At 42.0% G+C, this 14,842-nt stretch overlaps 1 protein-coding gene across 2 annotated transcripts in view; it reads right to left on the reverse strand.

The window, feature by feature from the left end:
- The window catches only part of LOC140551764 (retinoic acid receptor beta-like), a 208,853-nt gene that overhangs the window by 70,650 nt on the left and 123,361 nt on the right, over nucleotides 1-14,842 (reverse strand). Inside the window, exon 1 of one of the 2 annotated variants that reach the window (XM_072675392.1) lies at nucleotides 5,863-6,020. The exons of the other annotated variant lie outside the window; for it this stretch is intronic. Within the exon in view, the coding sequence (XP_072531493.1) occupies nucleotides 5,863-6,019 (157 nt within the window). The 5' untranslated portion in view covers nucleotide 6,020. Of the gene's footprint in view, nucleotides 1-5,862; nucleotides 6,021-14,842 lie in introns of those variants that run through there. 2 annotated transcript variants of the gene reach the window in all.

Genomic DNA, 14,842 nt, shown 5'->3' on the forward strand with positions numbered 1-14,842 from the left:
CGATCAGCCAGGACATGTTTGACGAGTGACGCCTGCCTCTTTCGCGCTAATGTGGCTGACGAGTGGCGGAAGCTTACACTCCACCAATCTGCATCGTAAACACCACGGCTGACATGATATGATCATTTTGTGAACAATGCGGATTCTATAATACCCAAATCAATAATCTGCTGTTACCATGACGCTGCCCAGTGGAAGTTTAAGTCAACGAAAAACTGAAAAAAGAGAGAGAGTGAAAAAGAGTGGAGGACTGAGGAAGAGGTAGCGAGAGTAAGAGAGAAAGAGAAAAACGAGAAGTGAGAGTGAAAGTGACAGTGAGAGGCAGTGAGAGAGAAAGAGAGAAAGGATGATTAAAGAAGAGAGAGAGCAAGAAAGAGTGAGAGAGCGAGTGAAAGAAACAAGACAGAGTGAAAGGGAGAAAGAGGGAGAGACAGGGAGGTGTGGGGAGCTCCCCAGACATGCCATGATGTCCACATGCTAGGTGATGTGCAGAGGTGTATACACATAGTCTAAGCCCTACCGCGCACTTACAACCCCCCCACCCCCACCCCATCGTACACCCGCTTGTACAGAGGCTGTCCACAGAAACTGGACACCTGAACACAGTCTGCAGCTAATTAGCATGTACCTCTAGTGATAAAGCCTGTGGTGTTACAACACAGAGACTGATAGAGCCTGCGGTGTGTCCCGCACATCCCTGTGCGTCTGAAGCCTTGTTAAGTTACTCCGCCCCAGCGGTCTCAAAGCAGACGGGGATCTCGATACAACCCCCCCTCCCAACCCCCACCCTCCCCACACACACACACACAAACGTCCACCCGGCATCACAAAGCTTCCTGTCGTATGAAAAGTTCCTGCGCTGCCTTTGTAAACTCCTCTGCCTGTTCAGCTGTTGTCGTGCAAAATTAGCTGGGAGAGCGAGCAGCGTTAATGGCCTTTCAAGTCCTACTCAAAGGCGCTTAGGCCTAGAGCACGAGAGAGAGAGAGAGGGAGAGAGAGAGAGAGGCTAATTACCACCAATCACACATGTACAAGGGAGAGAAGGGGGGGGGTACAAATATCTTGCTCTAATCTCCTCAAACGCCTCTTTACACACAGCACTTTCCGAGTGCTGCGCTGGGGGAGAAACAACATGGAGTGTGTCTTTCTGCAAATATGGCACGCCTACAATCCTCTTTGCTTGACGAGGGTAACGGCCACCAAAGAGAACACAGATTGTTTTGGGGGTTTTTTTGGGGGGGTATTAAAACAAGGGACAGAGTGGACTCATGATGACAGACAGAGCAGAGAAAATGAGAGTGATGAGCGAGTGAAAGTGTCGAGAGAGAAAGAGAGAAAAACATAAGAATCATTTCTCTCTCGACAGTCTGGATACTGGCTCTACAGCCTCAGCCCAGCACTAGCGCTTGAGCCCAGACTAGACCCTTTTGTGTTGCTTATTTGAAATGAAAATGTAAACTTTGATTTCTGAAATGATCTTAAAACATAACGATCCAGCTCAAAACCACAAATATTATAAGCATATTTAAATATTATTAACATTATAATTAATATGTTTAATATTAAACAATGCAGGTTATATATTCATTTAATATGAAATATAAATAAAAGTTTTGATAAGTAAATTATTAAATAATACATCATATCTTTGTATTTTATTATCGTAAATATCAGAAACAAAGTTTTATTAGTATAATAATTATTATTAATGTATAAATAATCAAGCAATAAAAATACACACAAATAAAAATGTTTTATATATTTTTTATTGCCGATTATTTATACTTATATTCACTTATATATGTAATAATAATAATAAAAGAAATGCAATCCTTAAATAAAATATAAGATACTGTAAATATAAAAATATTGACAAATTATATATTATATATATAAAATTATAAATAAAATATGTACATATATAATTTTTCACTAACAATAGACAATTGGGACAGTCTAAGCTCAATCACGTCCTGCTCACAGACCCACACCAGTGTGCGTTAACCACAGTCGACCCCCGAATGAATTCCGCTGCATTCATCCACAGCCCATATTGCTCCTCCATCTCTGTCTGATTGTTAATTAAGATCTAAAGAAGAGAGGTACCGGATCTCCACAGCATTCAGTGTCCGTGCATTTAATTAATACCCCGAAGGCTTCTATTATCCTAAATAAATAAATTAATACACCAAGACGTCTCAGTGACCCCGATGAGAAGGCTCTTCCAATCAAAGCCCCAAATTAGGCCGTCTCTTATTTTAACATAAAAGAGCGGCGGGGCTCTCTGTGCATTAGTACTAAAGAGAAAAGACAAAAAAAGGAAACAGAAAATACAAAGAGGTGGGGTGGTGGTTGTGGGGGGTTTACAATCACAATCACCGTTCTCTTGTTCCAGTCCGCTGCTCCACTGACGAATTCAAGTGAGGTTTTATCAGCACAATTTACCAGCGCACTCTTAATGCCAACGATTTTCTAATCCATTGAGATGCAAATAAAAGGCACTTAGGTGGCGTAATTAGTGAAAGTGATGGGGTGCTCTAATGTTTAATATGATTTAATTACTCTCGCTTGCTTAAGCAGGGCACTGGATACAAGTGGCATAATCACCTGTGAAATGATGGCCATAAGTACAATGAGGGGACGTGCTGCATGTGTGGGGCAGGTTTTTAACACACCTCATTGTCAAAATGCACACACACACACACAGTAGGTTTGCATTACAGCAACGTCATGCAAATCCTAAAGAAGTCTCTGAGGTAATGAACTGCATAATATATTTCATTACATAATTAACAACGTACCGAAAAAAAAAATTTAGCTTATAACTAATGCAATGGCTTATTTACTACCAATATTTCAGCCTTTAACCAGGACTACAGCAAGAAACTTACATCTTCTGCCTTTGATTCAAATTCCAACATGAATAAAAACCCAAATTAGAACCAGATCATTCCTCCAGCAATTATTCACAGTGACACACAAAAACAGAAAACACCCTGTTGTTGGCTCAAAATGCCTTTCCTCAGGCTTTGGCCACTGAAGCTTATTACTGTCTCGCGCAACGAGAGCATATCAATAATTGTCAATCAGCAGAGCTATGAATTACAGACCATTCCACTGAAATGACTGAGCTGGTTAGCCACAGCCTGTGCGCTGGAACGCCGGCGCAGGTTGACACTTTCTCCACACTGTCACCGGTCAGATAACAGCCACTTTAGCTTGATTTGTGCCCCCCGAGCAAATCCATGCGGGGCAACGACAGGAGGCTCAGCCTGCGCTTAGCGTTATCTTCGGCGCGGTCATTACACTATCAACATGAATCACGTCGCGGGCCGTGCGGAGGGGGCTAAACAAACACTCCACTCGCTTTGCTTTCACCATAAGCGAAAGCTCAGGCAAACAAAGATAAGCTATCCTCTCCATAAGCTCCCATATCGGAGAGGAATACTGAGCAGCGCGGAAGCTGTGGAAGGGTATTAGGCTGCATGGAGAAGAGGGTCCGAGAATTTCTGCACTGATGTCTCTGCACAGAGGGTAGTAGAATATGTGGAATTACGAGTCGCTATTGGACGGATGTTTAGATCTGATCGATATTTCAAAGCGTTTTGATTGTTATTTATCATATTTCATATTCCATTATTCATCGTATTCCAGAAGTGCTTACATTTACTGCATTTACCCTACAGATGTTCTACTTCTCTGTCATGCTGAGTCAGGTAGATGGGATGTACTTTAACTGAAATGCACCTAAAATACTGCATGTCAACACATTGTCCAAATTTCCAGTTTTTCAGAGCATGATTAAATGCTGTCAATACTCATATTCTACATTTGTCTTGTATTTAATTTAAAAAGAGCTCCATTTGTGTGGATTTATGGACTAAAAATATCCCTAATCAGTCATTTGTACATTACACCATATATTACTTCATATAACTTCAGCGCAAATAGGCGGGCCTACACTGCATTTACATATACATTCATATAGGTGGATGTGTATGTAAATTAGGTTTAATCAATTACTTTTATTCTATTTGTATTTTTTTAACTATAGATTTGGACATGAGAACTTTAACACGGTTTACAAAATAGGTCATTTGTTTCTGAAACTGGACAATCCAGTTTTCTGTGGCACTGGCCCTACACTGACCCAACGTGTGGTTCATTCAGGGCAAGGTTTAGAAAAGGTTCTCAATCTGTGTACCTGTATAAGTTTTCTATCTCCTGTCAGGAGCTGAATGAATGCAGTGTAGTGTAGTTTATAATACCATGATTTTTTATGTGGCTCTACTGGTCTCTGCTTCAACTCATACTCAAATAAACCTTTTGAAATCTTTGGACATTTCTGGAAAAATTGGACTGATATTTGAAGCTGATATTTGATGATGTATTTATTAAACTCCAGATGAGCAGAATGTATAGGTGATGCTCAGTCACGGCATTATATAAATATCTGCATTTTATTCATTCTACTGAATTTGAAACCCTACAGAAATAAACGTTAGTATATTTGTCTGTGATGCTGATCCAGGTGGATTAGTCCCAGATTTTACACATTTTATACATTTTTACGTCTCAGCAGATTCTGTACTTGCATGAAAAATATATCTCATATAGGCATCGACCCACAATTCCCATACCGGTGCATTCCTACTACCTGTCAATCTATCTAGAAGTGCTGGCATGTTGTGAAATAGACTCCATCTCTCTAGTGCCATATCACTTTCAAGCACAGCAACCCCCTACCCCCCACGCCTAAAGAACACCTGCACTGTTTAGATATGTCCAGCTGGACCAAATGAAAAAAAACCCAAAAGGGGTTCTTTGAAGGTTCTTTAGTAAAAGCAACGGTTATGAGTCAGAGAACCCATTTTCCAGTACTATACAGGACGCTTGTACGCTTAATGTGTATCACCGCTTGGGATTTACCCAGCTAAGCATGAACCTGAAGGCTGAATCGTGGGGACGCTGGCAGGCCACTTTTGCTGAAAAGTAGTGGGATATCTATCTGCATCAGTGTTAGACTGCACTGCCTGTGTTGCAGCAAGCTGTCCCGAGCCCTTGGGGTCAACTCGCTGCCTCTTATCAGCTTGTTCAGGTTGTTGTGGATGAGCGGCATGCCTTTCCACAAGTATCCACATGTGCAATCAGTATCAGTGTACATTCAAAGCAATGTACAGATCAACTGAACAAGGGTACAGGAAAGTAAGCACTGCTTAAATGCTATAAGTCTGCAATACGCAACACTAAGGATGCTTGCAAGCTTTACTAACAAGTCCAAGAACTTGTTGGGTTGATGAAACAAGTGACAAATAAGATGTTAATCATATAAAACGATTATGATTATGTTATTATGTAAATATTATGTGGCAATATGATATTGTACAGGTATGGACCAGACACAAGACTGCTAAAACCTCCAAACCTGCACAACAATACAAACAGTAGGCTTACTGTATTCACTGCCTGCACGAGAGTGCCTGCAAGTTCACGAGACACCACTAAACAAGTTGCAACTATGATGTAATAAAAATAAGCTCGTATATTAATCACGGCATGTAATTAATTAACTGAATCCCGCAAATCTTCCATGTATGCGACATAAGCCGTGTACACCATGCATGCACATTACATGCACGAGACAAAATAATAGTAATTGCACACTGCAATGTGATGCTCTGCACGCATTAATTGGCTACGGCGTGCGCGCATTAATTAATTGGCCATGACAATGTCATAGAAGCGTCATGAGCAATCAAATAAGGTCACGTACGACCACCAAAACAAACACAAAAAAGTGTGTGTGTGTGTGTGTGTGAGGCAGAGAGCGAGAGATAGAGAGAGAAGGAAACTTGACCGTACAGTGCGCGCCGCGCCGGTGCTGCCAGTCCGCGCGCGCCAGCCCTCGGAAGCACGCCTTCAGCGCCTGCTCCTGCAGCATGCACGACGACGGAGGCGGAGGGTACAGGTCCAGCATCTGGCCGGGGCTCACGGCGAGGACGTCCATGCAGTCGAACATGCCGGTGTCCACTATCTCCCCCCACCACCCCCTCCAACAACACCACCACCACCACCACCGAGCCTGCGCTCTGTTTTCCCTCCCTTCAGGCGTGCGAGAGTCTCCCGTGCCAAAGTGCCCCCAACTCCATCCAAGTCCGCTTCGCAGCCTCGCGAATTTCCTCCTCTCCTCCTCGCGGTGCTTCTTCCCCGCGCGCTCGAATCACGAGCTGTACCGGTGGGCACTTCTAAAAGCTCGCGAGCGATCGTGTGTCATCCTTTATTTTAGCCCCCCGTGCGAAAAGCGAGCGAACCCCGTTTTGTTTATCTCGCGCTTGTTTACCTCGAGGCTCAAACGTGCACACGTCTAGTTCTTTCCCCCTCTTTTTGCTCATTTAAAATCACGTCTAGCAGCCTAAGATGACGGATGGGTTTATCCTGCCTCCGTGCGAGCTCGTTTCCTACCAGTTTGGTCGCGCGGAGTGAGGGATTGAATCGCCTAATGTATGCGGCTGAACTTTCCGTGAACCCCTCAGAGGCGGCTACCCTTCAAATGACCCCAGCGCTCTGACATCATCGCCGAGTCCCGGGATTCTCACGCATAGAGCTTCAGAAGCAGCACTCCTCTCTCTGCACCCGTATTCCGACACGACACGCCTCCTCCGCGCTCCCATTGGCTGGAGGCTTCGCGCCTCCTGCGATTCGATTGGCTAGGCCCTTCGCCTTTGCGAAACGGTGGACCTACGACCAGCCATCCTTTGCGGAGGAGGGCGGGGTTTGTACGGATACGAGTGGGAAAAACAATAACACGGGGGGAAAAACACGGCGCTCGACAGCCTAGTTTCCTCTGAAAATTCACGGTGGAATATTTTAACAAATAATATTTATTTATTTAATTTTTTTAAAGACGGGAGTATGAGCGCCTAGACAATAGGCGCAGGAGGAGGTTTGTGGAAATACGATAAAGACTTTTTTTTTTTAGGACAAAAAAATAACGCAAAAAGGAAGAAAAAAAAAACATCCTTGAAAGCCTCGTTATCTGTGATCTTTTTTTGGATGGAAACTTTATTATAAACAATGATATTCTTCTGAAAGTCTCACCCAGTTTTCCTTCGCAGTTTCTGGAATGCCTAACACTGAAGGTGTTGTACAATTCTGCGAATATAACAGGAAATATCCCTAGATAACACTGTACTCCTCTGTACTCCAGTCTGAGTCAGGCTATATTTGCCAAGTGTGTTTGCACATACAAGGAATCTGTCTGCACATTTGCACAGTAACAGACATTCACCTGAGTTCTACCATGCATACACACCATCACACACACATACACATATCTGCAAATACCCTTTCCTGAAGACATTCACACACATACACACACACATATACATTTGTACACAAAATATAACACCAAAAACAAAAAAATATTTATTAAAGTGCAGAATACAGCAGCCATATTAATATAAATAGTGTAAATCAATATTGTATAAAGCAAACTATGCAAGGTTTAAAAGGGCTTAAACACAGCAGCATAGGGCAAGTAAATTGTAGGAGCACAAATCTCTGCTTGGCTAAGTATTTAAGAGAATATGTGTAAAAAAAAAATTAAAAACCTGACATTCCATCTAAACGTGATGTTTTAATTGATCATAAGCATCCTTATGTATTTCTTCATTTCCAACTGTGTATCCTACTGTTGTTTTAAGCATGTGGTATTTTAGGCCTCTTGCTGGAAAGGAGATAAATTAACGTTATAATTCAGCTTTAAACTCTGAACCTTATGCAAAAAAATGGCAATGAAGCAACAGGGATACAATTCAAATTCAATTTAATTAACCCAAAGCAGCAGCTTTACAGAAAACCAGGCCCATAATGAAAATAAGCCGAGAGAGACAGTCACACCTTAAGAGCATGAAGAAGAATGACTGAAAGGAGCCAAGACTCAAAAACAAACATGCTCTAAAAGCATGAGAAGGTACCACTGGGAGGAAGCAAGACTCAAACCCTTAAACTCCCGAAGAGTAAGAACACTGAAAGGATGGTTTGGGGAAGAAACACTGAGAAGAACCAAGTATTTTAGTGTAGCTTTTCAAGTTAGATGTTGTGTAGAAATTTAATGACTCTCTCTCTTTCTCTCTCAGACCAGAGGGGATCTGGAGTCCCTCCATGACTATCCAAACACCCCATTAGCTCCTGCTCTGGCCGCACGTGGGCTGTTCCAGCCTTTTCCAATTCACACAACTTACACCCAGAGTCTTAAGCCACCATTTTTAGAAACCAATTTCCCAGCCACCGAAGTTGCTTAGGATATAAATGATGTTCCTGTGGCTGAGCAAGACTTTAATCTTTAATCTTCACTGCTTATGTGTGTGTGTGTGTGTGTGTGTGTGTGTGTTCAGCTAGACAAGAGGCAGAGTTTTAGAAGTTTATACAGGTGTAGCATCTTTGGCTTAGTACTCTGAACCCATCCTGTACCAACAAATGTTAAATATGTAATGAAAGGGAGACAGACTTAAATTCATAATATAAAAGTTGACAATGTAAAGGTGACAAGACTTAGACAATATAAGCGATGTCTAAGTTACACATGTTTGCATTAGGTTCGAACTGCGTGGCAAAATAAAAGTAACAACTTGACTACCAAGGGTTAAAAACTTCTCAAACTGCGTTCGGTGCAGACTTTGCTCAGAGTGGGTTTAGCTGAACTGTCTGAGACTGCACACACTCTAATGCAGATAAAACACTAGACAGATAAGGCGGGACGTCTATTCAATTCCCCCTCTATTCTTGTTAACTAAAGCAGTTTATGGAGTGTGTAATTTCTATAATGGTAGCCTAAAGGAACTTCAGCACTGGCCACACGTTCCCATGCATGACTGTGTGTTATTGCCCAAATACTGTGAAATTAAAAGGAATTTGGCCATGTGAATCAAACTCACGGTCAAAGTCAAAATTAAATGTAGAAATGCTGCAAGAGCTTATCTATTTACCTGGTGCTTCACCATTAGGAGCTTACCTAGCTTACGTATTTATCTGGGCAGTAAGTGAGTTTGTACCTGTACATATGTTATATATTACATACAAACAATCATAAGTATGGTAAAATAGTCTGAAGGAGTTGTTTATCAGTTAAAAGTGTTGTACATTTACTCATAAAAGTAAAAAGTACATTTACTCATATACTTTTATCATTATCATTACATATAAAACTCAGAATACACACATAGGTTGGTATTTTTAGATGGTTTTAGACCAATTTTCCTAGACTTAAGGATTTGTGCTATCCGTATGTTATTGGACTTTAGGTCCACCTTTTGTACTATGGACAATATTTGCTCATTGGCCACTTACCATAAAAGGCGTGGCCGTTAAATAGATTAGTTTATACTTTCATGACCTGTGGTGTTCCCCAAGGTTCAGTATTAGGGCCTATTATTTTCTCGTTGTATACTCTCTCATTGTATTTTTAAACTTAATGTTAGTTACTATTGTTACTATGTTACTATGTGGGATATGTACAGTTATACCACCTTATGAAACTTAATGGCAACTTTAATGTCTTTCCATAATTGTCTGGCTTTCAATTTCCTTCAATTAAATGAGAACAAATTAGAAGTAATGTGGTTCTTCTTCCCACATAAAGATCATCTCCGATAGTCTTGGTTAATTATGTTCCTGTGTCAAGATGTCTGTGAAAAATCTTCAGACCTTAGATTTGCTAGGCAAATATTGTGCTTTAAGCTTTAACCATTGAATCCGAAAATACTTGTTTATGCATTAACTCCTCACATACTGATTACTGTTGTTTCTTATTCACAAGTCAGATACAACATTACTGCTTAATATGGAGTACGTCCCACGTTCAAGGGACGGCCTCTACAAAACTGCTGAAGGCCTCTGAAGTTGTGTGGTGGGGCCTTCATGGATTGCCCATGACACGTTTACTGGTTTACTTGTTGTCCTTCTTGGACCAATTTTGGTAGGTATTGACCACTGCATACCAGAAAACAAAATGCAAGAACTGTCTGATGTTTAGCCAACACAATTTGTCCCTTGTCAAAGTGGCTCAGATTCTTATGCTTGCCCATTTGTCCTGCCTTCAAGAACAGACTGTTCACTTGCTGCCTAATATATCCCGCCTCGACAGATGTCACTGTCAATGAACATAATCACGTTTTTCAGTTTACCAGTGGTGCTAATGTCATGGCTGATGGGTGTTCATTGGGATTAATCAGCCCTTATCAGTCTCAAAATGTGCTTCACACAGAAATCTTGCTCTGACTAAAGCATATTCATTTCATATTCAATATTCAAAACAATATTTTGAACAGCTAGGTATCCTAACCATTTGGCAGGCTGTGTATAATATCTCCAGGCTTGTTGAAAAGGAACATCCATGCTAATTGGTGATGATTTAGTTTCCATTCTTTTGCGAGCATCATTACTTTCTGCAACACAGTGTTTCTCAGAGGCATGCTCAGTTTCGAGGCGAGATCGATCCTCCAGTGCTTTATGAATAATGGAGTGCCTCGACAGAGGAGCTGAAAAGAAAACCCCAAACCCTCCTCCCTCCGCTGCACACAGTCCCTGACCCCCTGCGGCCCTCTCACTGTAATACTAGCCCTCCTCATCACCCTCCCCTGCAGACACACACTCCTCTCCAGAGCGCACCCTTTACCGAGCCCGCCAGGTAATGGATCCACCTGGAAATCCACCTGTAATTAGAAAGTGATAATGAACCGCTCCATCAAGATAAGCCGCTTTTTGGCATCACTGCCCAGCGTCTCTGTGCGTTGCGTGCCAAGACTCACTCGAGCGGAACGCCAGAGAGCTCCTGATCATTTAATAAAGTCGGACAAGAGCTGACGTCACAGCCGGGATGGCTCCAACGTAACAAACAGATTTACTGTAAGATGTTTGACCAATCAGCCACAACTCTGTGTCTTCTCCTGACCTAAAACAGGCAAAGCAGTAGCTAGAAAATCTATACAATGTCTCCTGCAGCCACATAAGCAGAGATTAGCCCCCCATATCATTACTGATTTTACAAATGCCTTTACTGATCACCAAACTAATGATTTATCGAAAACTACAAATGCTGTCCAAAAGTGTCTGGATGCCCTCTCTAATTAGTGATTCAGTGACTCTAAGGTGCACCCACTGCTGGCACAGGTGTTCAAATGATCCATGTCAATTTCACAGAAAAGCACTGGCTGCAGAATGGGACACTCTAGAGCAGTTGCGCACAAACATTGAGCATGGAGATTGCCATGCTCAATCTGAACTAATAGACATGCTCTACTGAACACCTTTGGGATGAGTTGGAGTGGTGAAGATCAGTTGAACATCTGTGAGATGAGTTGGAGTGGTGAAGCTACATTGAACATCTTTGGGATGAGCTGGTGTGAAGAAGTACAGTTAAACATTTGTGGAAGCTGGAGTGGTGAAGCTCAATTGAACATCTGTGCGATGAGTTGGAGTGGTGAAGCTCAATTGAAGCTCAGCTTAACACTTTTGGGATGAGTTGAAGTGGTGAAGCTCAGCTTAACACTTTTAGGATGAGTTGAAGTGGTGAAGCTCAGCTTAACACTTTTAGGATGAGTTGAAGTGGTGAAGCTCAGCTTAACACTTTTAGGATGAGTTGAAGTGGTGAAGCTCAGCTTAACACTTTTAGGATGAGTTGGAGTGGTGAAGCTCAATTGAAGCTCAGCTTAACACTTTTAGGATGAGTTGAAGTGGTGAAGCTCAATTGAACATCTGTGTGATGAGTTGGAGTGGTAAAGCTCAGCTTAACACCTTTGGGATGAGTTGAAGTGGTGATGCTGAGCTCAACATGAGTTGAAGTGGTGAAGCTCAGCTTAACACCTTTGGGATGAGTTGAAGTGGTGATGCTCAGCTCAGCATGAGTTGAAGTGGTGAAGCTAGCTTAACACATTTTGGGATGAGATAAAGTGGTGAAGCTCAGCTAAACATCTGTGGGATGCGATAGGTGGTAAAGCTCAGCTGAACATCTGTGGGATAAGTTAGGTGGTAAAGCTCAGCTTAACACTTTTGGGATGAGTTGAAGTGGTGAAGCTCATCTTAACACTTTTGGGATGAGCTGAAGTGGTGAAGCTCAGCTTAACACTTCTGGGATGAGTTAGGTGGTGAAGCTCAGCTTAACACTTTTGGGATGAGATGAAGTGGTAAAGCTCAGCTGAACATCTGTGAGATGCGTTAGGTGGTGAAGCTCAGCTGAACATCTGTGGGATGAGTTAGGTAGTGAAGCTCAGCTTAACACTTTTGGGATGAGTTGAAGTGGTGAAGCTCAGCTTAACACTTTTGGGATGAGATGAAGTGGTGAAGCTCAGCTGAACATCTGTGAGATGTGTTAGGTGGTGAAGCTCAGCTGAACATCTGTGGGATGAGTTAGGTGGTGAAGCTCAGCTTAACACTTTTGGGATGAGTTGAAGTGGTGAAGCTCATCTTAACACTTTTGGGATGAGCTGAAGTGGTGAAGCTCAGCTTAACACTTTTGGGATGAGCTGAAGTGTAGAATCTCAGCTTAACACTTTTGGGATGAGTTGAAGTGGTGAAGCTCATCTTAACACTTTTGGGATGAGTTAAAAGATGAAGTTCCACTGAATACCTTTAGGATGAGTTTGTGTATTGAAGCTCTATTAAATACCTTAGGGTACGTGGAGTAGTGAACTTCCAGGTTACACACTGAGGATGAGCTAAAGTGGCAAACCTCTGTTGAAGACCTTTGGGAGTTCAAAAGGTAAAGCTCTACTAAATGTTTTTGGAATGAAAGGGCTGTAATATTTAGAGTGATTATTTGGACTTCCATGAAATTTCTCGGTTTCTGTCTCCTCTGTAATTCAGTATGAGTCAGGCAGTATTAAGCAGCTGTGTGTATGCTGTTACATTTGTACTGAACTTGTTCATGGTTTACCAGAAGCTGCATGACTAAAGCAGATGTGTTTTTGTTAAATGTGTTTTTCTATCAGTCGTCTTGAGTACTGAGAAATCCAAGCTTGAGAAATCTTTCTGAGTTATTTAACTTCAGTGGTGTTCTAGAAGTGTTCTCCATTCCTGGCTTTTCCCCGGGTGCTGGAGTTGGCTGCCCACCTCTCTGGGTGTGTGTGTGTACTCACTGCCCCTAACACATGTGTGTGTGTGAGTGTGTGTTCACTACCAGATGGGTTAAATGCGGAGGACACATTTCGCTGTACAGTGTACACAGTACAGTGACAAATACGTGCACCTTTTTACATATGTTGAAGGCCGTAAATGTCCCTTTATTTATAATGCAGGGAAGTTTTTAATATACACTCATGAAGGTGCTTCAAATGGTTCTTTAACCCCTGAAACAGGCTGTGACCTGCTGGTGGGCCAAAGGTGTTTCTATTACCAAAGAACAGCCCCACCAGTTTGTAGAGAAGTCCCTGTAGTTACTGAATAACATGTCTTAATGTGTAATAAGCCTTTCTGCGCTAATGGGATTAAGCAATGCCACAGAAGAACCCCTCTTGTGAGTGTGAAGAACCTTTGAAAAGGTCTAGAGAACCTTCAATTGATCTATAGGTCCATCCATCTTCTTACAGCTTCCTTTCTAATGATGGTCGCGGTAGGCCCGAAGACTACTGAGAGTCACTGGGTGCAATGCAGGAATCCTCAGTGGACAGGATTCCAGTCTATTGCTGCTGATGTAAAGAGTCTTCACCATTTTTTATCTCTTATAAACATGACAAATGTGGTTCGTTATGGAACCAAAGGTGGTTCTTTTATAGCATCGCTCAAAGAACCATTTAAAGGGTCTTTATTTTTTTAGAGAGTGCATGTCTAGGGGGAAGCTCTATATACACATGACCTATACTGTATATAGTGCATGTAATTTAATTAAGAATTTAAATTCCAATAACAAATTGAAGATTATTAAATAGAACTGTAATAAATCTGGAGGAAACATGTGGAGAGAGAGAGAGAGAGAGAGAGAGAGACAGACAGAGCACGCACTACAGGGGAACAACCCAAGAGGAAATCCAAAACCAAACAATTCACAAAGTGCTGAGTGCCTCATTTATTTTCCTTTTCTCTCTTCCTCCCTTTCTCTCGCTCTTGTTCTCCTGCTGTCTCTTCTTAAATGGTGGGGTTGGTGGTGGGGGCAATCTCTTTCTGTAAATCCATGCCGTGTCACGTCGCACCTTTGCATTGCAGCTTTCCGAAACGGCTGAACAACGGCAACGAAAACAGAGGGAAACGCGTTCCGCTCTGATACGGCTGGAGCTCGCCCTGACTTTTCCACCCTGTTTGGAGCGTTCTGTTTTCCTTTTCCCTTTCCCAGCGGTGGCTTTTAAAGCTGTCACCATATAAATCTCATTACAAAATATCTTGGAATACAATACACCCTGATACTGGTGAGTAGCACATAGTTGGCTTTGTGAAACTACTCAAACATTTAGGCCGTGTTAAGAATGAATATGATAATTAGCAAAAGTGCATTGTAAAAAGAACTAGCAATAAATGTCCTTTCTGTGTTCAAAGCTCTCTCCCAGTTTTGTATTTTTCTCAGGAAACACGCACCACAAATGACTTAGCTCATATGTTCTTTGGAAACATGACTGAACAGCAAAGGGGTGGAGTACTGAGCTGAGTAAAACGCCATGGCTTAACAAAACAGACATACAGGAAACAAAAGACTTCCAGTCTTGAAACGCTAAACAGATAATCGGTATATGTTTATTTGCATACTGTCATGATAGATACAGTGATAGGCACCTGAGCAGTGGAGCGTGAGTTCTGACTAGAGTTCTGACTAGAGATTCTGGCTTATTTTCTTAAAGTTCTGACAGTAATTATTGAA

Source organism: Salminus brasiliensis, chromosome 3 (assembly GCF_030463535.1).
Source record: "Salminus brasiliensis chromosome 3, fSalBra1.hap2, whole genome shotgun sequence".
Classification (NCBI taxonomy): Eukaryota; Metazoa; Chordata; class Actinopteri; order Characiformes; family Bryconidae; genus Salminus; species Salminus brasiliensis.